Source organism: Dioscorea cayenensis, chromosome 4 (genome assembly GCF_009730915.1).
Source record: "Dioscorea cayenensis subsp. rotundata cultivar TDr96_F1 chromosome 4, TDr96_F1_v2_PseudoChromosome.rev07_lg8_w22 25.fasta, whole genome shotgun sequence".
Classification (NCBI taxonomy): domain Eukaryota; kingdom Viridiplantae; phylum Streptophyta; class Magnoliopsida; order Dioscoreales; family Dioscoreaceae; genus Dioscorea; species Dioscorea cayenensis.
The window spans coordinates 5,827,104-5,850,104 of NC_052474.1; the positions used below are offsets into that span (position 1 = coordinate 5,827,104).

The 23,001-nt window shown below is 34.5% G+C and overlaps 2 protein-coding genes across 6 annotated transcripts; both read right to left on the reverse strand.

Moving 5' to 3' along the window:
- Positions 1-44: 44 nt before the first annotated feature.
- On the reverse strand, positions 45-10,431 carry LOC120258417 (NADP-specific glutamate dehydrogenase). 4 transcript variants are annotated; one of them, XM_039265814.1, is made up of 16 exons: positions 10,187-10,431; positions 9,303-9,897; positions 7,278-7,407; positions 6,964-7,165; positions 6,001-6,087; positions 5,863-5,922; positions 5,687-5,773; positions 5,386-5,457; positions 5,143-5,198; positions 4,635-4,720; positions 3,176-3,266; positions 2,924-3,081; positions 2,751-2,842; positions 2,400-2,480; positions 842-915; positions 45-501 (listed from the first exon to the last, which is right to left on the reverse strand). In XM_039265814.1, exons 2-16 carry the CDS (start codon positions 9,871-9,873, stop codon positions 426-428), a joined length of 1,923 nt encoding a protein of 640 aa, XP_039121748.1. In that variant the 5' UTR covers positions 9,874-9,897; positions 10,187-10,431; the 3' UTR covers positions 45-425. The 4 variants fall into 4 exon arrangements, with proteins under 4 accessions (XP_039121748.1, XP_039121750.1, XP_039121747.1 ...); XM_039265816.1 differs by lacking the exon at positions 9,303-9,897 and having other exon boundaries at positions 7,278-7,482; XM_039265813.1 differs by having other exon boundaries at positions 9,303-10,431.
- A 1,361-nt stretch (positions 10,432-11,792) lies between these two features.
- LOC120258562 (ubiquitin carboxyl-terminal hydrolase 6) lies at positions 11,793-22,742 on the reverse strand. Of its 2 annotated transcripts, XM_039266025.1 has the most exons (19): positions 22,629-22,742; positions 21,225-21,370; positions 21,071-21,106; positions 20,870-20,977; positions 19,897-19,997; positions 19,652-19,778; positions 18,624-18,683; positions 18,486-18,553; positions 17,674-17,724; positions 16,342-16,450; positions 15,791-15,879; positions 15,637-15,706; positions 14,210-14,290; positions 14,003-14,098; positions 13,674-13,719; positions 12,678-12,797; positions 12,492-12,566; positions 12,254-12,327; positions 11,793-12,167 (listed from the first exon to the last, which is right to left on the reverse strand). In XM_039266025.1, exons 1-18 carry the CDS (start codon positions 22,636-22,638, stop codon positions 12,272-12,274), a joined length of 1,449 nt encoding a protein of 482 aa, XP_039121959.1. In that variant the 5' UTR covers positions 22,639-22,742; the 3' UTR covers positions 11,793-12,167; positions 12,254-12,271. The 2 variants fall into 2 exon arrangements, with proteins under 2 accessions (XP_039121959.1, XP_039121958.1); XM_039266024.1 differs by having other exon boundaries at positions 11,793-12,327.
- Positions 22,743-23,001: the final 259 nt, after the last annotated feature.

Here is a 23,001-nt window from a genome sequence, read left to right on the forward strand (position 1 = left end):
ATAATAAGCACTGAATTAATGATTTCCAAAAAGAGAGAACTGAATTTTGATGAACCAAGAATGTCAAAAATATAGAGCATTTATCAACCTTGAATGATTTCATCTGAAAAGTGAGCATATAAACCATATTGAATACACTGATGGATGACTCATGTTTCAAAGTTCAGGCACTGAATTCAGTCCTGCAAACTCTCTACACAGACGAATAATACCATCATTTACAAACAATATCGAAAACTTCCCGGAATTCAATGTGTTCTATTTCTCTTGGTTGCAAGCAAGCTCACTCTTTGGTACAATCCAACGCGATTGGACGGCAAATCATTTATCGATTAAGTTCATGAGTAGCACATCTTATGTTCGGTTTTCGCATCGGGTTGAACAGTTGAGAATGAAGAGTTGAGGACTTGGATTCATTCACAATTTCACACACAACCTTGATCAGTCATTGCTTGAGCCAGATTAAGAAATGCGCAGATGTTCCCGCCGTGCACCAGAGCTCTGCAGAAATTTGCAATGGATATATAACTAGTCAACAACAGTTCTAATCCTCAGAGGAAATTAGGTTGTCATTTCAATATCATATATGTTTATAATATTCTCTTGTAAATGCAACCCGGAACGATTTTAGCGAAGAAGATCATGAGAAGGGCATGCCATTGAGAAACATGGTTCACAAGGGGGATACTGGATAGCAATTGAAGGAGAAATCAGAGTCAGACGAATGAAATCGGCTGATGGTATTTGACAATATCGGTTTGATGGTTCAAGTATTTGTAAACATGAATATTCAGAAAGTTAGAAGTGAAAAAGGAAAGCTTTCATATGGAAAGAAACATACTCAGGGCTGTCCTTGAGGAACCCGTAATCATTTGCGTGTTTAAGAGATCTCTCGTATGTTTGTTTCATTGAATCCTGCAACCAAAGATCAAAAATACACGAGACCGTAAGAAAAAAATATATCATTTGCAAGCTTGATGTAAAGAATCAAACCAAACTAAAAAATGAAGCTTGGAAACAACAGGTTCTGAAGGCAAATTGTAACACTGCTTACAATGAAGAGATTCTCAAAATTTAATTTCCATGAATTCGGGTCGTAATCTTACGTTTACACTGGCTTACAAAATACATGGAATATCTTCAGAATCCTGATAGAGTTCCTGCTTCTGCTAATACTCAATAAATACTTGTGGTTAATTCTGATAGAAACTTTTGAGATAGATCAAACAAGTATTTCATACAAAGGTCAGGTTCAAGAACTCCCTGAATTTGGCATAATATTTAGAGAACAAAAGCAGTTCATTGTGAAGTTAATAAGAATGGAAAGTACTGAGATTTGAGTGGTTTGGATTGTACTCTACTTAAGCATCTAAGCAGAATTAAACTTAACTGTACCAACCCAAATTCTGTTGCCCATAAGGTCTAAGGGTCGAAACTTTGAATCCGTTTAGCATAGTTGCTTCATCTAGACAATATATGGACCCTTTCGATTGAATCAGCATAAAAACCTACTATGAAGGCATTATTGCATACTCAATCTAGAATCCAAAGAATAGCGAGGCATGCTGCCTAAACAACAGCTGATGCCATTTTCTGGGACTCAATAAAGGAGAATCACTGAAAAAAAGATGAGAGAAGCAAAAGAATAACGAGACTTCATAACCAAAACAGATATGTAAATATGTAATTGTATAGTGATGAAACTATGACAAACACAATGATGTAATGAGATAACCACAGGAACAATATAAATGGACAAAGTTAATAGTGAATCGATCATAAAATATAATGCATATAGGAATTCATCAAATGACACTACTGCAAAAGTTTTAGCAGCACACCTGCAAGACTGGAGAAAGGTGCTCGCACTAAGAATCAATAATAAAAGGCATGCTAAAAAACCAAAGTTGATCAGTCACAACAAGCCGGAGGTTTCTCCTGCCAATTATGATTAGATTTTAAGCAACCAAAACTGACGGCTTTCAATCTTGTATCAGTTAAGGTCGACACTGGGCAATAAATCACAGTTACAGATTTTAAGGAAGGACTATAAGCAAGACAGGCACCTGGCATTGTTACAGATGAAAGAGGTTCAACATGTACAAAGGGGAGAAGATGTCCATTGCATATGGGATCTTGCAAGCAATTTTTACAAACAAGATATGACTGCATGTGAGAGGTGCAGATCAAGCAGCTAATTGGCTTGAAGATATCTGTTAGCAAAAGCATTTGCATTTATAAGAAACTACACACTACCATATTCATTGTTATGCGCAGTTTTTAGATACATCTTCTCTTTTTCCGAGCCTCTAGTGCCTTACAGACAGGGTTAGGAAAGATAATATCTTTTGATGATTCCATCATGTATGATTCAGTTGCAAGATATTTTCATCCATTACCTGTAATTTAGTTTCAAAATCCTCAGGAGACCACTGCATCAAATTGTACTCATGATTAAGCTCGAGTTCTCCAACAGCAATCTGCAATAACTCTAACAAGATTTCTTGTGAAAAAATGCTACATGCGAAATCCAACAAACATATAAATATGAAAATAGCCAGATTTTCCAATTACATACAAGAAAAAATGCATCCAGAAACTTGTACAAACATCTACTTGGTACCCAATGTAGAATCAGTCAGCAGAAAAAAAAATTGCACAATCAGGATTTTATTTAAAGCAATAAATATCAACATGCACATCATTGATATATTATTTAATCAGTCAGATCAGTTGAGTTAGCTTATTACCCCTCCAGCTCCGGCTGCCTTTGCTGGAGCGACCAGAACTTTAGCCTTCCTAAGAGCATCAATCGCTTGGGATGTGCAGGGCATATTTGAACCTTCTCATCAAATGGAAAGATATTAGAAACCACCCACACAATGATCAGAAAAAATCTGACACATTTCACCAAGAAGCCTACCTTCTATGAGTATGCGACATCCAGAATTAACTAAACCAAGAGCTTCAGGTTGACCTATTTCATTTTGCGAGGCACATGGAAAAGCAATATCACACCGTTCATTCCAAGGTTTTGAATCCTCAAAATACCTAGCTCGAGGATAAGACTTAATATAGTCTCTGTCAGGTTACACCAAGATGAGATCAGTGCTACATTTGACGGAGACAAAGTACAGAAAATTCAAATTTTGAATACGTGACAACATTTCCACACCTCAAGCTTCTTTGTTGTGACTTGATATCCCTAAGAAGCGAAAATTTTACATAGTCAAACCCATCTTCATCTAACAAATAGCCCTTGGAATCTGCTTAAGCATGCAAAAAATAAAAATAATCATTAAAAAAATCCAGTAACCGGTATATTACAGATATAATTACACCAGAGTTTGCAAAATTATCAAAATCAATTTATCAGATAAACATCAAGTTTTGAAGCAACATGTAGATATTATTGAACAAGAAAAAACATGAAATTAAGCTGAGCATCTATTTTTTTGCTACCTTTTAAACATAGCCATATATAGTGGCATGATGCATTGATTCTCTAATTCAGTATAGCAAAAGGCAAAAACATAACATTTTTTCCTAAATAAAACAAAGAACCAGAAACTAGAATCCCTTTTACATTCATTATCACAAAGGCAACTGAATCAAGGACAAATTGTACAGTCAAAGCAAGAATTTGCCTCCCATCCATTTTGACATTTAAGGAATAGCAATAGGATTGAAAGAAAGAATACTGAAGGGTACAAAAGATATATGATTAATAGGAAAATAAATATAACCAGTGGCGAAGCACATCAAATTAAACTTCGACTGAATAAGCATAGTAAAAAGGAATTTAAATTTTAAAATCTATCTTTACAACAGTCAAGATAGGTTTACCAACATTTATAGCAATAATAAAAGGATGAAATTTAAAAATTTTAACATTTGGGAAAGGCAGAAAAATGAATTCGCAGCAATAATTAAATAAATATTTAATTGAGTACTTATCATTATATCATCATGGTCATTTCATGTACTCAAACAATAAATTTTGAAATAAAAATAGCTTTCAACTCAATCACTTTTCACAAAATCCAACAAATTGGATCTCTTAAATGGCTGAAGAATTAAACAATTAGCCCTTTGAAGGCCTGATTTCAGTTTAGCTGAAATTTCAAGCCATGGTACAAAGATAAATAGGCTTGTGTCTTTGAGAGGATTCCATTATATGTATTCATGAGGATCAAAATGGTCATCCATTTAATTCTTCCACAGCATAATTAAATAAAATGAGACTAGCTGATATAGAGAACAGGACCTTTTCAATAATAAAATCAACGCATCTAGGATAACAATCCTGTGCCCTGATTACATTCTGATTATAAAAATTCTATATCAAGGCACCAGGTCTGACAAGAAAACACAAAATGGAATCCAACTAAAAGAACTGCTAATGCCACAAGCACAACAATATGATTAGCAAATTAAACCGTCGGCCAAGAAGCTAGAAATTTAAAATTTTAAAGGATTTTATCAGGAACAAGTTGCTTGGCAGAAATGGAGAGAAATGCGACATAATCTAAAGGTGAGAGACATGAAAAATCAGTTTGCCAAACAATCAGTAGATCAGCAATTCACAAATGTTTGCATGAATAGCCTGGTAGTTTGCAGTGACAGAACATTACCTGATACTGTTATAGGTATGGCACCACAAGAAAGAAGCTTCTCCAGAACATGCAGTGCTATCTTCCCAGTTCCACTTATTACACATCTGCAGTATAGAAGATCAGGTTCATAAATAAAAAGAGGATAATACTTGGAGAACGCACGAAGACAATTCTGTATATGATATGACTTGGATATTAGTTTGGCATGATCAAGAAGTGAACACATATCAATTTTGTACTGCAACATCAAATATGAAACTTCTTCTTGCAGGAAAAATTGTAGGCTGGAGCTCCACGAGCTAATAGTTTGACATGATGGGATTGTTATGCATAATGAAAAATTGATTATGATGCAGAAACACATCATGAATGAAAAAGGCAGAAACAACCCAACATCTCACTGAAGGTTCACTTTATAAATGGCAGTAGTTATAGTCTAATAATGTTAATCACTCTTATGATTAAAAAAAATATAAATAAGTAAATAAAGAAAGAAAACAAGGATGAGCTTCTTTGTCAACCTCACCTTAATCCTTTGAGTTCTTTATTCATCTCCAAAAGTATAAGACGTGCAAAAAATACCTGCAAAATTATATATAAGAAAAGAAATAGGCACTGTCAGCATTGCATCCAGATGCATAGCACAGTCCTCCAAGAGACAACATAAATCGCATGGTCCAAACAAAAAAGGTGAGAAGAAAATGAACGTCTCCCACATTGAAAAATGAAAACAAAACACTAGATTTCAATTCAGCCAGGAAAAAAGTACCAGTCCATAGCCAGTAGCTTCAGTTCGAAGACTAGAACCTGACCAGAAGATCTTTGGACCAGTGAAGTTTCCCTGCATCAATCAAACAAAATAAAAAGAACTGACCGGGCAGTTAATAATCCCCATTTACATAAAAAAAATCAAAGCATGGAAATTGTCAGGGTGAAATGCACGATGGCACTCTATTTCATGTAACCATTCGAGCAAATTATAGCATACAAAGTCTGAAGATTCGTGCATTTGCAGCACACAAAGCAATTAAGGTTCTCAGCCAACATTCACATTAGAAAGCACTAAATACCTGGAAATGACCAGCCAAGCGTCTATATTGTCCAAATAGAAATCCCATTTCCCTTGGACCAACCCCCATATCTTCCGCAGGAAGATCCTGTAGCACAATAAAAAAATGTGTATTCTTAAGAATACGATTCAAGGAGGGCCATTAGGAAATTCAAGCACATGGTTTTATTTGGTAACCTGATCAGGTCCCAAATATCGATATAACTCATCCATAAAACTTTGACAAAAACGCATGATCTGCCAGCATGAAACACGATTGAGAAGTTTTACATTGTATAAATTACAAAACAACAAAGTTAAGAAAATGTTGAGCACCTCATTTTCACTTTTCCCTCTTGGATCAAAATCACTTCCTCCACCAGCTCCACCTAGTTTATATGGTGATAAGGCATTCTTCATAGTCTGCAGAAATGCCATACGACAAAATTGTCATGTCTCTGCACACAGAGAGAGTAAAAATCGAGAAGGAAATGCATCGATTGTAGTACTTGATTCACTCAAATGACAGCTGGAGAAACTAAAGAAACATTTGTACCAACTGAAGTAAGAAAAATAGGCTACAAGAGATAAAGTTACATTAGGATTAACAAAAGTTGCAGTGCTTGAGCATCCAGATATACTCAATGCAGCAGATGTGATATTAACCGTAAAAAAGCAGTCAACAAGGATCAGCTTCAATCAAATTTACTGAACATGAGAATCTTTTGAATACATTAATAGTGGCATCCAAAAGATGAACTCGAATAGTTTCCTCAGTTTTACTAGAAATATTTCTCTTTTATTTCATGTAACAATTACTTAAAAATTAACCAATAAGGGGAAATAAAAAGATGCAAATCCATAAATCTGTTAAAGGAAGAAAGGAAACAACTGAACATCAAGTACACTTAAGAAAATAACAGGGAAATACAAATATCAGGAAAGGATCTAAATGAATTACCCATACTTACACTGTTCAATTGAAAGCAAGCTAATTTTATTTTGAAAACATATGAAATAAAAAATAACATGCACTTCTAATTCCCTGTACTAATGTCCAGATTTTATTTAAATACTATAGAAAAAAAAACTTGAAGAATTTCCAGACCAAGTCGGAACTAAAAGAACTAGGTCACCCAAGTAGTCACATTGCCGTTTATTATGAAGCATGAGGTTTTCACTATGAGTCAAAATCATTTCAAGGTAAATTGAATCAGCATCCCTATGCATTGCATTATGATGGTGTTGTCTTTGAACATGTAAAGGAACAAAGCGTCTAACTTAGAATACAAATGCTACCTGCTCAAACCCTAGAAACTTGGCAACACTTAAGTTCATGGATGGATGAAAACGAAGACCACCTCTGCATGGACCCAACACCTGACTGAATTGAACACGAAAGCCACGATTCACATGTGTCTCTCCTTTATCATCAACCCATGGCACTCTGAAGATAATTGTTCGCTCAGGTTCTAACAATCGCTCCAATATGTGAATATACCTGGAAGAAATCACTATATCTATGTCATATAAAACACAATAAAAACTCATAAGAGAATGCAAACAGATTTAGGATTTCTGATACAGGTTAAATCCTTTCCATAACAACTTACTGAGAATTTTTCACCAACACAGGTTCTAGTGAATGAACAACTTCTTGCACCGATTGTATAAACTCAAATTCATGAGGATCCTTTTTCAAAACAGCTTCAATAATCGAGCCAGCAGTTTTTGACATTAAGTCTTGGGGATTGCCGAGGTCACAATGCAAGCCAACAGAATGAAATTCAGTACAGCATGATGACAGATTTCAGCCACCTAGGTTAAAATTGAAGTAAAACTGGGATAAACATTACTTAATTTGCATGAATAGATGCTAAATCAATTTTTGAAGCTGTCCATAACAAGTTGAAGTTATTTATTATTATAAGCTAATATATTAAATATTGTATTTTACATGGCTATCATGTAGATGAAAATTAGACAGACAAAATGAAAACAACAAAAGCAACAACAACAGTAATAATATTAGTTATGATAATTTGCTGGAGACCATAAATTCTTTTGAAGGCCATGGAATTTGATGTGTGTGCATGCACAAGAGAGAGAGAGAGAGAGAGAGAGAGAAGGCAAAATAGGGGGAAAAAAGGAAAACAAATCAGTACCAAAGTATAAGAAAAAAATACGAAATAAAAAGGTAATAACTTTTGAAAAGATCTACCCATCTAAGAATAGCAATGCACAAAGCATCCTATAAACTTCCAAGAATTCAAAACATATTGTGAAGCACCCAAAGAGAAAAACAAACGGAAGAAAGAACAAACATTAGGTTGAAGTCTGCAACAATGTGCAATTAAATGATAGTTGTCACACTCAAGGATATTCCAAAGTAGTCAAATTTCATTTGGTATTTAGTGCAAGCTTAAGGTAATGCATGACCGACAACTTGTTTGGAACCGGAAAGTAGAGAAAAGACAATTTTGGAGAGGTTTATAATTAATGTGATTTAGTCACTTTCATTGGCAAATGACGTCTAAAGGACAAATTATCTTCTCAAGATGGGAGATTGAGTCAGAATAAGGCTTTACTAATCTTTGAGTGTATTTCATCATTATTTTATTCTACTGTTGCATGCAGTCTTTGCTGGAATGGAAAAACGAGGAACATTACTTTTCATAGATGACAAGCTGGGATTGAAGAACCAATTTCTACCTAACCAAATCAACTAGTAATTACAATTTTGAAACACACATTTAGGATTAAAAAATAATAAAATTTCATAGTCATGAACATGCTGCTAGGAAAGTGTTTTTAACATCTAGAATGAAGAAAGAACGATGAATAAACAAGTTTGGTAACAAATACATTGACTGAGGGAAACTAAGAACAAAGAATTAACCCTGTTAAAGCAGGGGGATAAATCACAACTTACAAAAGATTTTTGAAACCTCCTAATAAGAGCAATAAAACAGTTACTAGCATTGCTATATTTTAATGGTCACCAGCCATAATAACAAATGCAGGGATGCAATATTTAATGAAAGGATAGAAAACAAAGTCTAGAGTCAAAGTGTAATATTGATTTAATGAGACCAATCATAAACTGATGGAATTTGCAAGGTGAAAAAATGAACTTACTCTGTAAACACATAAAGAAGACATTTTGTTTTTTAACTGTTTAGAATTTGAATAGATACAAAAATGATTCACAAAACAAGTAGTTTATCAAACCATCAAAAAACAAAAAGCAATGACGACCTCCTTTTGAGGAATCAGATCAAAACAACCTAAATCCATTGGGAACAGTATCAACAACAATGTTCCAAATTTCTGATCAATGCGGAGTAAATCCCCTTATTCCCAGAAAGAGTTGTTAGCATACAACAAATGGAACCTATTACAATAGTCCAATTTAGCCAACATCATGCAATTCCTTTAGTGGGCATTTCAATTTAATCCCCTTATTTCATTCAGATTAGCACTATACCTAAACAGGCTTTGTCTGTAGTACATGAAGCAACAACAAATGAAACAAGTGTGCATCAAACAGTACGGCTATAACAATATGATTCAACTTGTAATAACTCGTGCAGAACTATCAAGTACACTGAAGTCTCTACAATAAACAACACACTGACCTTTCACAAAGACAGGTCTTTCCACAGCAGGCAGACCTTTATCCTTGGATGCCATTTGGAGCCGAAGGGCCTCCTTATGAAGCAGACTATTGTTATGCTCTTCCAATGCACTCATCTGCATATTCCGGCTCCCCTCATTCCCATAAGGATTCCTCCTATGTTTCCTCCCATACTCTCTACAAACCGAGCAAAATATTCTAGTTGTTCCTTCATGCACATCTACATAGGCCCATTTATAAGTATCTGCCCACTCCTCCCTCCACTTCTTCACCACCTTCTTCTTCCTCTTTGCCTGTGGCAGCTTCACAAGCTCCGTTTGATCTTCACTAGGAGCTTGGGATGACATAATAAGCTGCTTGTGATCCTCTTGCTCTTCAACAACCCCAGTGTCTTGTGTGGGTACCCTAACAAGTGTAGTTGCAAAAGTTGGGTCATCCTCACCAGGTCCAATCTCTAAGTCAATTTCTTCCCCAATTCCTCTTACTACCAAGTGATGTCGTTGAGCCTGCCGGAGAAGGTTAATCTCATCCATCGTTGAATTCATTTCGATGCCCCTCCCAGGAACTAACATTCAGATAGCTAACTCACAGCATACCTAAAAATTCACACCTACCTTCAATTCCAAAACCCCAAAAGCTTCTAATTTTGATCCCCAAATATAATTTTCTCCAATACACAAGCCGGAAAACAAAGACTATTTAACCAAAACCACAACTTTTTTCTCTCATTCAAGAATAAGAGCACTAATAATCAAAGATGATGTCCCAAACAATCAAAGCTCCAAAAGAAACCAAACATCATGACGACGACTACTGAATCGAAAGCACGTATGGCTTCAGCAAATCAATCAATAAATTGAAAGTTGAAACCAGGAAAATCCTCACCAAATCGTGCACAACCTCACGCTACTCCTACCATCCATCCCCGCAAACCCCTTGTGTGTCAAAACTCGAGCTATTTGATGACGATCAAGCCACAGACAACGATCGCCACCAAAACCAGATGAATTCTCCCAAGATCAGCACAGGTACCGATGATTATAGGATTTTGGTTGCCAATAAGATCGCCCGCGATTTGGCTTCCAGCTCTTCGCACGAAGCCGCTCTTCGAATCCCTCTCTCTCTCTCTCTCTCTCAAAGAGAGAGAACTCTTGGATATTATATGAGACCGTACTACTGTAAACGGGCCGGGCTCAATCTATCCTAAATAAACTGAGCCCGAATTCAACCGTGAACTACAAAAGAATTGCATATATTAGAATGTCTTCAGTAATATTTTGAAGTATTGTTGTAGCTCTATTATTACATTTGTTAGAGTTATATAAATAAATATATTTTAAAGATAATAAATCAATAATTAATTATTTTTTAAAATATTTTTTAGACAAGTCATGTATTAAGAATGAGCACACACGAGAAGTTAAACTATATTTATACATTTCACTTGTGTGAATTCAGTACATATTTTATTTTAAAATTTTCCCAGAATATCAGTTTCACTCAATAAATTATAATTTATTTATTTTATTCAAAAAAATTAGCAAATATTCATATTTAATTTTGAATTATATAAAAAATTATTTTAATTTATAAAATATACAAAAATTATCCATTACGTTTTTTATTTATGTTTTTTAATCTGACTAATGGCTACTGTTACATATTTAATTTGAATATTTTAATTAAATAATCAATAAATATAATATAAGTTATGCGGCTGAAACAGAATATAAAATAAATAATTTAATATAGTTAGAAAAACCGTAATAAAGTTCTCCTATAGGACCCATGGCCACACCCATAATTCTCTATAATAACCTAACGGGTCTGAGCTTCGTTTCGGGCCTAAGCCCGTTAACGCGATGGTGACACAGATGCAGTTGAGAAACAACCAATGGGCATTTACTTGGATGGCCTTGCGAGTGTTGGCCAGTGACGCTGAAAATGAAACTTCTTCAGCCGACCAAATATAGTGCCTTTTCACACGTGGCGTTCTGTAACTCGTACAAAAAAAAAAGTTTCTTTCTTGGGTTTCTCTGTGCAGTTTCGCATTTACACTACTCAGATGCATTCCATTTATTTTGTTTTTTTCAACAAAAAGCAGTAGGTCAAAAGTTTTTTAATTACAACATATATTGATTTATGTAATCAGATATTAACATTTCAACCAAAAGAGATACTAAATTATAAATAATCAATGCTATCAAGTTTAAGATTTCCACATGAACACAGTTGCTTGTAGTTATACTCCATTTCAAAGTCAAGCATTTTATACAAATTTTGATTTCTTTATTTTCAACTCAAACTTTAACTAAGAGCCAAACACATTACCTTACAAGAAGACTTTAGTGATTTAATATATTAAAATATTATGTTAAACATTTTAAACAAGCAAAACGACAAACAACTTTTCCTTCATCTGCTTCCAAAGAGGATCCTATACTTTTACCAAAACCTCTATTTGGCAAAATAACATGATAATGCAAGCTAATGTCGCAAATATATGCAAGTCATCACCTCAATAATTGAGTGATAAGACATTCGACTTCTATGAGAGTACACTTTCTCTCCTACATGATTAAAACATAGTAAAAAGTACATAATTGAGGTGTAACAAAAATGTGCGCACAAAATGATTTGTTCACGTTGTCTAAAATAAATAAATTAAAAAAATAATCAAACAAACAAACAAGCTGAAGCGTCTTGTCAGTTGCCACATGATAATATCAACCAGTAACAACAATTCAGCAATCAGTAAAATATATAATGAGATGTTGTTGCAAGTCAACATTCTTCATATCTTCTTTTTTCTTTTTTTCTTTCTCCTTCCACGGAATAATCATCCTCACAACTGCTCAATAAATCCCTGTATAATTTTTTTCCTTTTTTTAAATTAACCCCAAAGTTCTCTTTTATCTGCCAACTTAAACAAAGCAAGAATAAATGTAGAACCTATTCCGCTTCAAATTGTCAAATATGAGCCAGCCTTGCTTTGTACATGCAAATGTACGCCATATGCCAATCCCCTATTTTCACCAACAAAGCAAAAAAATATGGAACTTGATAAATAAACCGCGCAAAGAGATTCAGACTAAGCACAATTGCATAACTTTTAAAAGCAGTAAAAAAAAATGGTGTCCGATTTTATTCAATGAGATGGAAGAAGATATTGGATCATGAACACTCTTACCTCCGCCAGATAGCTTCGAAATATCCTCCTCTCTTTGTGGAATGGGATTGTCATCATCATATTGAATCCATTTTCCTGAACCAGAAATGTATATGAGAATACCGTCAAATAAGTTCAAATCCAACTGAGTAAGAATCGATTCGATGTGTCGTTACAAAAGACTAGAAAATTTGAGTTGTGACTGACCGCTCTCTTGTTTTACCCAGGCAACATAGTGCCCAGAGTCTGCACTCCTTCCTTTGTGGGTTAGCACAGCAACAAGGTCATAGATTCCAGTTGGGTATGTTTCTTTCTGGGATGAAGCACCTGTGTAGAGCAAAGAATGCAAAACCAGAATGGAAATCTTGATCTAAGAATCACTGATTATTTAAGAGAAGAAAATACACTACCAAAGTTAACATGATGTATCAATAAAATATTGAGTAGGCATATCACAGAACAAGTTCATTTGATCAACAGTAATTTAGCTCACTTATGCGCTCCGAATGCTTGGGAATTGGAACAATAAAGCTCGAATTAGTCATTTAGGTTCAATGCCAGTTAACATCATTCCATGAACAACAAGAAATCCATGATGGCACAAACCATGATATGGAAGAGATGCTATACACCCCAAGCTACAACCTATCAAATGGCATCCATCTTTTAACAGTCACCAGCATGAATTTGGGTAAATACGACTTCTCTTATTATTAAGTGAAATAATTGGCAGAAACCACATCAGATATTACATCCAAAAAAATCAACTGAAATAGGTATAGACATAAGGAATCTTGTTAGATTTGCTTTTGTATGCATCTGCAATGCTTTACATAGAACTTCATGAGTAAACAAATAAAAGCATGACATTTGGAAGGCATAGATGCCTTTGAAGTGATGAGGCACGTGTCTCAATGCATTCCCAGTGAATAGTTTCTTATGCGCAAGTTCACCAAAGACATGCTTGAAGTATGCAACACAATACTGACTCATCAATTTCTACACCAGGTGGTTGGTTACAGATACTTGACAAGTTAACCAAGGGCCTTCACAAAGCAAAACATTAACATGCATTGCAGCAAAAATCATGAGACAGATTAAGACCCTCTAAAATTTACCAAGCCAAAAAGGAATGAATGTTTTATATTCACAAATCCACAATACACAATTAATGTGAAAATGCATTCAGATTTCATTATTTACCTTCAGGATTGACATTGGTGGATGGTCCGCTAGATCCCTCAGAAGCCTGGGACAGAAAAAGGATAACTTCAGTCAAAATGCAAATTAAAGGGATCTTTGCAGAATCTTTGTCTTTATTAGTCATAATTGAATAAATCCATTCCTAATGAGAACATTATCTATCTCTACTGCTCTGCAATTGCATATCCATGGCTTTGCTAAAGAACGCAAGATGTCCAAATGAGGTCTGACGGTTAAGCGTCATTATCCAAATAAGTTCTAATTGAAAGAACTAAGATACTCCCAAATTTCAATGAAAAAGGCATAAATATAGAGGAAACAATTCTCACCTCAGCCATGGTCGCATCACCATCACTTCCTGCTGAAGTATCAATTTTTTGCTTGGTTTTCAACCCTAGCTTTTCATTCTCCAGTTCCCTCAGAACCTACATATGTGCAAAGAAATATACAACCACAAAAAACTTTGAATTAAACATATTCATATAATGTGAAATGCTGTCAAAAATCCCGCAAAGGGTTCATTTAACAAAGAATACCTGACGAGGTTTTTGAAGCTTTTGACGAAGCTCATCTGAACACAAGTCATATACATCCAATTCCAATGGATAGTCCACTTTCTAAAGAAAAATGAAGATAGAATGTTACATTGACAGAGTTATGATTAAGAATCATTATATCCTGATTTGTCATGTGCTTGAAGCTGACAATAATTTTTCTCTTATTTCATATGGAAAACCAAGGGCATATGCATCATAAAAAGCGTCTAGCACAAAAGGTAATAAGTTAGAGATCTGAAAATCTTTGTGGATGCAGTCATTCACAAATCAGAGTCATCTCAAGATAGGTTTTCATTCATAATACTTAATGACTGGTGGATTAGGATGCACAGCACTACAAACAAAAAGGTTCTTGCTTTAGCAACATCCAAGTGCTAAGCAAACCAAACCATCTTTCATAATCATACCCCCACTTTTCATCTAAATCTAACATCATCGTTTTGAGTTCTAGGCAAAACTCACACTAAATAATCGAGATTTTCTAGTCTTAACCTTACCACACTTGACTTTTTTAGGAAACGAGACAAAGTTAAATAATTTTATTTGGTTGAAATTTTCCATACCATAAAAAAATTTCCAACTGGTCACTCTAAACAACAGTAAAGCTCAAGGAAGCATATGCACTAAGCATTGGTTTAAACCATAGTTACCAGAAACACGGTACGATCCAAGTCGCGAGACGGGTACAAATGCAAGAAACGACAGTGGAGTAGGCTTAGTTGGTACGATTAATTCGATTCAAGATACGATTTAAAATTATATCTTAGTCGGTTATATAAAATACATACAAAATTATAAGACTTTAATATTAATTGAAAAAAAAAAGTTCTTAAATTAGTAAATAGATCAAAAAGGGCATAAGAATAACACTTAATAAGAAAAGAACATTATAATTAAAGTTATAAAATGAATTAAGCAACTTTAAAGAACTAATTTTATTGTAATTTTAAAGAATGTATAGATTATAATTTTATACAATAAAATTGTATATTATATAATAATTTAAAAACTTACACTAGATTTTAAAATAGATAGCAATTTTATCTAAAACAACTTTTAAAACCTAATAAATTGTAGCGTTATCTATAACTAGTTAGATAGAATTTTATAAAATCTACTGTTAATTAATTTTGATGCGCCGCTCTCATCGACCAGAATGAAAACAAACTCCGATTGGGTACGAGAGATCTAGATCGAAGATCGGTGGGGGACTTAGTGAATTCGGTAACTATGATTTAAACAAAGTACATGATTTCCCAAGAAGCATGGAAGAAAAGAGAACCGGTTAAAAAATGCTTGATGACTTTAATCAATTCACAAGAAAATCCAACCTGAAACAAGTCAAGCCTATCCTTGTAAAAGAAAATACAAACCGAAACCTAATGATTTTGGAAAGCCAAATATACCCGCAATATTTTTGCTTTCTGATTAGACTCCCTTTTCCAGAAGAAACGCACAAACTGAACAGTCAAATACCTGAAAGACATTAAATAATGTGAACATTAAAAAAAATGATCATTTTTACAAGCAAAACATAAAAATAGAATATGTGGTTCTTGCCTAGGTAGATCACTAATAGATGATTCTTTTGAAAAAACAGCACTGCGCCCCAACGAAGGAGAAACTTTCTCCAATTCTGATTTCATAGCCTGTATAAATAAAACATAAATGTCAGAAATAACCATAACCAGAATTCATAAAAATAAGCTTCAAATGAATACCAAAGCTAATTTGCGTTGGCATCAATAGCACACGGAACACTATAATGTGAACAAATATTCCTAAATGGTGGTCCACTTGTTTTTCTAATGCATTAGAGCTAAATGGTTAGTCAATTTGAGAACAAAAACAACACCCATGAATGTGCTTTAAAAGCTTGTTTTTCCCTATAATGATGGTGATTGGGAGCTGCTATTTAAGCAAAAATTCAAACAGGATTCATCCAATAGTTCATAAGTCATAGTTACATGTGTATATTATTAGAATGATGAACCACAAATTACATCCCGGACGTCCGAAAGCCAACGAACCACCTGTCTGATGTTGAAATTAAATAGCATTAATAATGTGGCTTCTGCAATAACTAGTAGGCAACTATTTATATTACTCACGCGTTTCAAACCCTCATGTAAGTGGTTAACATCCTGTGAAATGTGGCATTTCAGTGCATAGACTGACTCTGTCTCTGAGCTCTCCTCACCACTTTCAGCACAGTGAATCCTGGTATACCAAAATAATATCAAAGATTTCATGTTAAGGCATGGGAAAGTGATGACAGAAATCAATACACTTATTCACCGGGGGAAAAATAGAAAATGATGTTGTTATACATCTTGATCCAATCCATTCATAGACAGAGCACTTGCGAACAGGGAAACAAACACCAATACCAACTTTAATAGCTTGTCAAAATGGCAGTAAAGGAGCAGAAGCTTGTACTATATTCTTACGGGCACAGTTGCAGAGTCTAATCCACAGAACCAAACTTGATGATAAAAGATTTGACAGATATTCAAAGTCATATGATAAGGATTTTAAGAGATGTTTTAGTGAAACAGCACTAGAGCAGAAAAAAAAAAGGCAATATCAAACAAATTAACTTCTATGATCAGTGGGGTGACTATGAGTTTCTCCCTAGAAGTAATTTTACACAACCATCAGGACCATCCCACACAACCTAAATAATAAGAAAGTTCTATAGCATTTACCATAATTACCTTGGCAGAATACTTTCCATGATGGGTTACCCTTTTTAGCTGTCTTTGTCTGTATATTGTCGACTAATAATAAAATACGACAAAAATGTAAGTGCTGCTCATTTTATTAAAAGAGTGCACTATTATTTTACATCCATTAGTTTGTAAGGCTTCAATGCAGCCTTCGTCGTGGATAGCGGACCAAAAGGCTGTGAACACCTCACATTATCTTCAGAAGCTCAAGCAGAGGTTTTGAGTAATGTTTATGAATATTTATTCAAGATAACAGATGTGTCAGTAACCAAATCAACAACAGACGAAAATATTCCTAAAAGGTCTGAATGCAACTTTTCTAGCAAAGAAGGATTTTTCTACCAACGAACTAAACTACCAACTGTTGCTATGGAAAAGAAAGAATTTATGAGGCTAATGCCAGCATGCTGGAATGTCAAGGATGTCAGGATTCCCACTAAATCTTTGGCTAACTTACAGCAACTGATATAAATTACAACAATAAGCACAGTTACAATTTGGCATCCATCCTCTGACTGCATTTAAACCCGGTGGTGAAATGATGAGGATCGGACAGTTAATAGAATTTGCTCACCTAAGAAGACTTGCTTCTATGCATAAAAGTAAGAATATACAGCCAATTAATAAATTAGAACAGTAAGAATATACTGGCAGGAAATCAAGCTTGTTTAAGTAGACAAAATATAAAATGTGTTTAATGGACAAATATCCTACCTGCTGACAAGGTCGATACCAAAGAGTGATTTCACCGCACCAGATATTTCACTACATAAAATGTTTAGTGATTAGAAGCATTAGACATTATTTACCATCAAACTCCCAAATATCAGATAATCACAATAAATGGAAACAACAAGTGCCATGAACAATATTTTTAATGAAAAAAACATTTTGTTATGTAAACACAATCATTATCATCATTGAACCCCAATAACCAGATAACACAGTCTGCAAGCTTGACAGCAGCAAATAAAACCTATGAATGACGACAACCTATACCACATATATGTCATAACGCTCTCAGTTGTGCATATTATCACCAATTTAAAGTGAAACATAACTGCCACTTAGCACTTCTCGCTATCCAATGAGTCATGAGATGTTCTTGTTTTTTAATATGTTATACATATTATTTCTTTCATCATTTTCATATATGTTTTCTGTGGGTTTCTATTCAACCTTTCAGACCTACGAACCTGGATCACCTCACCACTCCACAAGTTAATTTGTAGTGATGCAAATGCATTACACAATAATAAATCCTGAGCAAGAGATTAGCACATCTCTATTCCATAGATAGTTAAACATTTATTACATATTAAGCACAAAAGTAATGGTACATAGGACCCCACAACATTAACATTTTGGAACCTCAACCATTCAAGAACGAAAAATATGAAATCCAATCAAATCAACAATATATATATATATATATATATATATTTTTAAACCTCTTATGTAATTACAAAATTTTATTCAGAAGTCTTTCACTGACATGAGGGCCTCCCAGCAATTAAGCAACAAACCTTGATTCCGATGACCGAAGCGATTGAGAGAGGGTATACATAAGTTGAGTCCAACACTCTTCAGCATCCTGTACTCACATCCATGATACCAGAAGTATCAAGAGAAGGCAATAAAATTAGAAGAACCAACCAACTAACCTGTTGCATATAAACACCATTATGTTGCTGTGCAAATTGAGGGAACTTTTTGCGTAAGACCTGCATTGCAGAAATTAACCGGTAATCAAGAACAAATATCAGCTAAGAGAACGCATTAGAAGCAACATATTTTCTCCAAGACAAGACTGAAGACTGACCACAAACATGGCATACTGAACATTTTGTTATAAAATTTTTCTCAAGGATTGTTATGAAATTGATAATCCAAAAAGAAGGCCAAAGAAGACCAAAATAGCACATCCACAGAAATATCCATTATAAATTTATAATTCACACCACAGAAAGAATTTTAAGCCCCTAAGTCACCATAGACTAGATCTCTCTTTCCAAATCACAAAATAATGATCATTTTCTTTTAAGCCAAGCAAATAATTGTCTTCGGGATGATTGCACTACAAAAATGTATTGTGCTATTTTCACTCAAAACTAACTGATCACCTGTACTTCTCAATTGATTTAAAAAGAATGGATAGAACAACACTAACAAACGAAGATATCGAAACGAGAGCAACTGAATATTGCAAGTTTACATGAAGGTCTGGGCATTATATGCATGGCAATTAAAAACTAAGACCACACCAACCACATGTATGATGTTAAAAAATTCTATAATATTGAAAAATGGAATGGATAAAATTAAAACATATAAATATAACTTATTCCATTATTAAGAAATATTTGGTTGTAGAGATAGTCTTGCATAGCAGTCTTTTCATAAAGGTTTTTAGCTACACTGGAAATCATACCTTGTCCTCCCTGCAAACTATAAGCAAAAGTTATAATACTAAATTCCTAATTATCACATACAATGTCTTGGGCTGCTCCATGGGAACTAGTGAGCTCATCATAATTGACATATAAGTTTGCAAAGAGGTTCTCATAAGAACCAAACAGATATTGATTAGCTACTCAGTAGTAAACATGCAGTAACAGAAGAAAGCTTGCAGAAGAAGATTGGTAATAATATGTAAGAAGTCTGTCAACAGAAAGTTAGAACAAAAGCTAACCGATAAAAACTGTAACGGTGCAACAGGCTTGGCATTCCGATCAAGCTCAGCAAAAAGATCACGAGTTGCAATAGTCAAAAGGTGAGAGTATTGATCTAGTTCATTGCTTCTTCCTGAATTTGTATAGCTGCTTGCCAAAAACAAATGAAATCATAAAAATCAACCAAATAACATAGATCGAATAGAAACTTCAAAGCACAATTTAACTCTTTAAGACAGCAATGGATCTATTCAGGCAGACTTACGTCAGGAGTGCTGACTTCAACTCTGGAACAGAAGCAAGGCATTGAATAGTGGAATTCATATAGCAGGTGTTTCCCAGGTTAAAGAGACCAGCAGTGTGACCCTGTTAAACAGGGCAATGACTTCAGTTCAGACAAGTGTGGTGGAAGGCAATTCTTATGATCAGTAAAGATTAGCATGTGGAGTATCAAAGAATAAAAGGAAAACAAAGTAAAGCTTACCTCAGAAAACATACGACAAATAACAGGAAAAGGCAAAGATCTTATTTCCAAAAAAAAAAACATAATTAAAAAAAAAATCCAGATTAGGATTGTTTCCCTGAACCTTCTCTACAAGTGAAAAGGTTTCATTAAAGAGAACATGCATGCATATCCCAAATGCAACCAGCCAGATTATCCTATCATAGAAATAGGGGAAATGTTAATCTAATAAAAAATCCAAATTCAACAATTTGTCAATTGCAATAGCACCCTAATCATGAGTGTAAGAAACAGCGTCTTGAATCTCGATTAAGACAAATTACAAAATTTGACCGTCAATCAAACTAGACGAAGGACCCTTTTTATTTCAAAGCATGCCAAGGAAAATTCAGTACAAACAAGGAAACATCAGTTTGTGAAGCAAACGCAGCCTTCCCCATGAAAGTTTTTCTAACATGGGTAGATGAAATGTAAAGATACATAAAAGCTTCCATCTAACCCAAACAAAAACCATTGCTTTCAATGGTAAAGAAACAGGCCTACAATGGTGAGTCTCTAAAATTACAATGCTTATGATGCTAAGGAAATAACCAGTTCATACCAGAGATTCATAGGAGAAAAGAAACAAAGAAATCCAAAGGCTATTTCAAGTTTTAAAATGTCTGGAACTTAAAATAACAATTAAAATAACCTAACAATCAAGAAAATATTTACATGATTAGTTAAAAGCATGAGCCACAGCATATTCCACATATTGATAGAATGGCAAGCTTACCACAGCAACAACTTGCTCTTCTTCTGGAAGGTCTTCCACAAAGACAGGACCCTTCTCTGGAGCTTTTACAACCTCATCTGCAGTGCCCATCATCATCAACTTTTGACCCTGTGACCCATAATTACCAACTTCTCAAGTTCCAATTTCAAAGCATAGAAGGACATGGATCTGAAAGCAATACATGCCAAGGGGGAAGCTTACATCTTTGACGGCCAAAGTGGACCAATCTGCATCATCCTATATTGCAAAGAAACAGCATTCATACTATAAAAATTAATTGATTTATGAAGGTTCAAAGTGAATAACATGAGCATGTCCACTTGGCCACTTTGATGCTCAAAAGACAGTTTCCTACCTTCAGTAAGCCACCTTTAACCATGATTTTTTGCCTTTCTGGGGGTACGCCAGTAAGATCAAACAACTGGCATTTAAAAACATAAGGTGGTTGACTGGTGTCAATTTCTACAGCAGGAAATAGCTCCTTCTGCCATTTTACGCTCACTGTTGGAATTCCGTAAGTCCCAAATTAACCAGATACAATAGAAAGGAGCGAAAAGAGAGAGCCAAAAAAAAAAAAACTAGTATTCAAACAAAATCATAACCATAACCAATACGTTTTCCATGCTTGAAACAAGCATACATACTATATACGCAAGCTTGAACTAGCATGAATAGTAACAGCATTGGTTTCTACAAGAACCCAGGAAAGGAAGTCAGTAAACCCTAACTAATCAAAGAGATGCATCAACGCTATTCCTTAAATAAATAAATAAATAAATAAATAAAATAAAAAATAATGATCAGAAATGAAACCCAATTTTGGAACAATTCCATCATGTACCATCAAAATCACCATTGAAGAAGCATCAAACCAGTATCTCAAGTAAATAAACAATGAGAACACATTAAAAATCATATCAAGAAGCAGCAAATAAACCAATGTAGGACATCTCACAAGAGTTTCAGGTTGATACAACATGCATCAACTCAGTACTCCACCTAACATTCAATGATAGAATCCCAGAAAAGGAAACCAGTAAACCATAACAAATTAAAGAGACTCATCATCATTATTCTATAAAAAAATGTACAAACATAAACAATCAGAAATAAGCTCAATTTCATGAACAACTTTCACCCTTCACCAACAACCACCATAATCACCAACTAAAGACCACTCATACCAGTATTCTAATCCAAAAAAACAAAAACAGGGAAAACCACTGAAGATCAAAACAATTTGAGGCCATCTAACAAAAGCCCCAAGGTTAATCGCAACATGCATCATCTCAATACTCCAACTAACACTCCATAATACTTCCTGAACTAATATGAACAATCAATTCGAGGCCATCTACCACAAGTTCAAAGGATGATCGCAACATGCATCACCTCGGTACTCCAGCTAGCACCCCATAACACATCTTGGACTAGTATAAACAATATATGAGCAATAATTTCTGTAGAAACCAAGGAAAAAAAACAGCAAACCTAACAAATAAAACAGACCCATCATCATTCATCCATTAAAAAAAACTAGCTTAAAGATCAGAAAGATGTCCAATTTGGGGAACAAGTCCAACATCAGACAACCGAAATCACCACTGAAGACGAATCAAACAAAAATTTCACCAAAAAATAAAGGAAAACAAGCTAAAACCCACATCAAGAAGGAGCAAACAAAGTAATGGACTACATTCAAGAATCAAAATCCAAGACAAAATTCACATGACGGAGAGTAGAGAGCGAGCAATCGAACCAGTAGGCATGATCTCGGAGGCGGAGCTGGCGTTGCCGAAGCGAGGGTTTGAGAAGAAACGAAGAGATCGAGGAATTAGAGAACAAAGGAAACGCAATGTCGGCTATATTTACTTTGTATAAAAGCCTTTATTTAACCTCCCAATTTTACCAAAACACCCCCAAATAAACTTTAATCATCTCTAATCCTCGTTAAAACGTCGAGTGAAAATTGTAATTGTACCTTGTTTAATTTATACAATTCTTATATATATATATATATATTTAATAATTTTAGTTTATAGACAGGAAAATGAGTTGTGAAATCAGAATCCAACAGACTGGTGAGAGAGACATCAGACTGTTTTTTCTTTGAAGTGTTTGTTTCCCTTGTG

Excerpts from the sequence above, each read along its gene's own strand:
- LOC120258417 (XM_039265814.1), bottom strand. The coding sequence starts at position 9,873 with ATGTTAGTTCCTGGGAGGGGCATCGAAATGAATTCAACGATGGATGAG. Across the intron at positions 3,267-4,634 it reads CATACCTATAACAGTATCAG|ATTCCAAGGGCTATTTGTTA; the intron begins GTAATGTTCTGT and ends ATGCTTAAGCAG. Across the intron at positions 2,843-2,923 it reads ATGTCGCATACTCATAGAAG|GTTCAAATATGCCCTGCACA; the intron begins GTAGGCTTCTTG and ends TTTGATGAGAAG.
- LOC120258562 (XM_039266025.1), bottom strand. Across the intron at positions 19,779-19,896 it reads TTGAAGTCAGCACTCCTGAC|CTATACAAATTCAGGAAGAA; the intron begins GTAAGTCTGCCT and ends TTTGGCAAGCAG. Across the intron at positions 18,554-18,623 it reads ATGGTGTTTATATGCAACAG|GATGCTGAAGAGTGTTGGAC; the intron begins GTTAGTTGGTTG and ends ATGTGAGTACAG.